General features: G+C 30.8%; 1 protein-coding gene across 1 annotated transcript; it reads left to right on the forward strand.

Moving 5' to 3' along the window:
* The first annotated feature begins 2,116 nt into the window (after positions 1 to 2,116).
* Positions 2,117 to 3,028, forward strand: LOC110870207. Its single transcript, XM_022119406.1, has 3 exons — positions 2,117 to 2,327; positions 2,590 to 2,663; positions 2,723 to 3,028. The coding sequence occupies exons 1-3, from the start codon at positions 2,117 to 2,119 to the stop codon at positions 3,026 to 3,028; spliced, it is 591 nt and encodes a 196-aa protein (XP_021975098.1).
* Positions 3,029 to 3,613: the final 585 nt, after the last annotated feature.

Genomic DNA, 3,613 nt, shown 5'->3' on the forward strand with positions numbered 1-3,613 from the left:
TTATGATACACACTGAAGATGGCCGATTATTTAATGTTTGTTTAAGCGCTGCTAAAGGAAAGTTATTCTTTTTTCATGGTTGGTCCAAAGTTGTAGAACATTTGCGACTAACCAGAGGCTGTTTGGTAGTTTTTAATCCTTTAGATTCTACTACGTTTAAATTAACATATTTCATTGATGGGGTTAGTCGTGGCTCTTTCTGGACGTATCTGCTCCCTCCATCATGTCATTTTTATGTAAGATAATTTTATTTTTATTTTTCGTAATATATTGATGTATTACTTTACTTTTATTAAATCTAAATATCTTTTGTTTTTTTATCATTCCCACATGTCATTCCTGAATGTATATTGCCAAAAGTTTATGATTATTCTTCAAATGATGTAATCTCTACTGTAATTGTAGACAACAAAACGTATAACATTGCCATTGAAACGTATGACGGTAAAGTCGGTTTTACCGTTGGTATTGACGTAATTGTTAGTCAGTTACAGTTGAAGGATGGTTGTTTTTTGTTATTTACAAAAGGTTTTGGTAATTTTTTCTATTTAAATTTTTTTGGAAAGAATGGTGTTGAAATGAAATTTCCAGATGTAGATGTCGATGAGGTAAGTTATATTCTGTTAATTAATTGTATATTTTATATATCTTCATGTAATACATGTTATATATTTAATTTTCAGGCTGATGTTGCACCTATCGATGCTGAAAATGAAGTTGATGAACAAATACATGGTGATGTTCGTCGTTTTGTTCGTATGGCTGGTGATCGTTATTTTGTAAGTTTTAATATAATTTTACAATCAGCTAAAAAACAGGTGTTATAGTTTTTTGTTACTTAATAAACATTGTTTTTTTATGTTCATATTTATTATTAATTTTTTTTTACAACAATACAGAGGATTCCTGACCCTGTTTCACGGATGGCTAGACTTGATGAAGGTTTAAAAGATATCACTGTTAGGCTTATGCATCTGGATCCGCCACAGGAATTTACCAACGGTACCAGACGTGAAAGAAAAACCGATGGAGGTTGGCGATACGCGTTAACCAGTTGAAAGAAGTTCATGAAAGCTGCTAGAATTAATGTCCTTGACAAGGTTCACTATTCTTTTGATGAAAATGAGCAGGTGTTGAGTGTTGAACTGGTTGAACCATTCGTTAGGCATAGTCATTAGTTATATGACATTTACTTCATGTTTTTCCCTTTCATATGTTAGATATTAAATTTTTATATGTTTTTGTTGGTTTTATTACATTCGTTATGGTTTTGACATTTGTTAACTTTTTATTTATGTTAATAATTTCTTCAAAAAGCATATTAAACACAATTTTATTTTAATCAATTAAACATTTAACATGATTTAAAATAATTCCGATCCCATTCTATCTTTTATCTTTCTCTTTTCTGCACCAAGAGTATAGTGTTCTTATTATTATAAGATAGTATTATGAACCTTTTAGTAGTACATATAAAATACATAGATAGCACTATGATTGTTATTTTTAAACTTGCATTAGAGTTGTGAGATGTAACATTATAAGGTTTTTATATAAGATTTAACATAAATAACCATTTTTATATTCATTTTAATAATTTTACAAAGTCAACTTTCACTTACTATGTTGTAATTTCAAAATTTCTTTCTTACTTTGCAAGTAATTACTCATAAAAAGTTGACTTTACTTTGCAATTTGAAACTTATAATTATGTAAACCGATTATTCAAAAAAGTTAGGAAAATCTTTTTTTAATATTTTAGTAAAGGTTATCAATTATAATTAATATATACAGTTTCCGTTTTTACAAATTTGAATTTATGTTAATTCGTTTTATTTAATTATAAATTATATTGTTTCCTTATTTATTCTATTTTAAAAAGGAGCTTTATTTTGATCTCATGTTATCTATTTATTCGGTTAACATACTTATCAATTTTTATTATTTTCATACTCAAATGTACGACTTATGGTATTGTTATATGAATTTTTTACTTATTGTATTTAATTTTTATGCAGTTTTACATTACTATGACGAAGAGATTAAGAATTTGGCTTTGTTACAGATTTAGAAATTCTTACTTCGTAATAACTCATCGCTGAAGAACTATTCAACTATGTCTTATCCTGATCACGAGTCTATTTCTTCTTCTAACAATCGGTTGATCAATGAGGAGTTATCTTATGACCAAAATACTATGGAAAATGAGTTGAATAGTATGTTAGTACTTTTAATAGACGAGCAACGTCATGTTTTTTATCAGATTATGGAATCTGTTAGAATGAACAAATGTGGTGTGTTTTTTCTTTACGGATATGGTGGGACAGGTAAGACCTTCCTTTGGAAGACATTATCAGTAGCAATTCGGAGTAGGTTTGAAATTGTTTTAAATGTTGCTTCAAGTGGTATAGCTTCTTTACTACTTTTGGGAGGTCGAACATCACATTCTCGGTTTTCCATCCCTCTGAATCTAAATGAGGATTCTATTTGTCGCATGAAGCCTGGATCCGAAATTGCTTATCTTTTAAAAAAAAACACAACTTATTATATGGGATGAGGCTCCAATGATTCATAAACATGCCTTTAAAGCATTGGATAGAACCTTAAAAGATATATTGATGCCTGAATGTTCAAATAGCGAAGCTTTACCATTTGGAGGAAAGGTAATTGTATTTGGTTGTGACTTTAGACAAATTCTTCCTGTTGTTCCTAATGGTTCTAGACAAGATATCGTCAACGCTTCATTGAATTCATCATATATATGGAACAAATGCAAGTTACTAACGCTAACAAAAAACATGAGGCTCACAGTTGGCATTATCATGGTGATATTGAGAAGACAAGAGAGTTTGCTAAATGGCTTTTGGATATTGGCGAGGGAAAAGTTGGTGTTCGCAACGACGGCGAAGCTGTTATTGATATACCTGAAAAATTGTTGATTACTGATTCCACTAACCCTATTGGTAGTCTGATCAACTTTGTGTATCCTTCGATACTTGAATCTTTCAATGATCCAAATTATTTTTAAGAAAGAGCGATACTTGCTCCTAAGAACGACGTTGTTCATGAGATAAATGATACCTTATTAGCAATGTTTCCTGGTGATCAAAAAGAGTATCTAAGTTCTGATTCTATCTGCCAATCGGAGAATGTAACTGATCATATTCGACACGATGTTTACCCCCCCGACATTCTAAATGGAATAAAAGTTTCAGGAATTCTGAATCATAAGTTGGTATTAAAATTTGGCGTTCCCATAATGCTTTTACGTAACCTTGATCAAAAAAAACGGTTTGTGCAATGGTACAAGATAACAAGTCGTTACACTTGGTGATCGTATTATTGAAGCTAAAGTTATTTCTAGTAATAATATTGGGACAAGAACTTTTATTCCAAGGATCAATCTTTCTCCGTCTGACAAACGAATTCCTTTCAAACTTCAAAGAAGGCAATCTCCGATAGCAGTGTGTTTTGCAATGACGATAAACAAAAGCCAGGGACAGTCGCTATCGAAGGTTGGTTTATTTCTAAAGCAACCTGTTTTCACTCACGGACAACTATACGTTGCACTTTCAAGAGTCAAAAGTATGGATGGTTTAAGGATGTTAATATT

Source organism: Helianthus annuus, chromosome 8 (genome assembly GCF_002127325.2).
Source record: "Helianthus annuus cultivar XRQ/B chromosome 8, HanXRQr2.0-SUNRISE, whole genome shotgun sequence".
Lineage (NCBI taxonomy): Eukaryota > Viridiplantae > Streptophyta > Magnoliopsida > Asterales > Asteraceae > Helianthus > Helianthus annuus.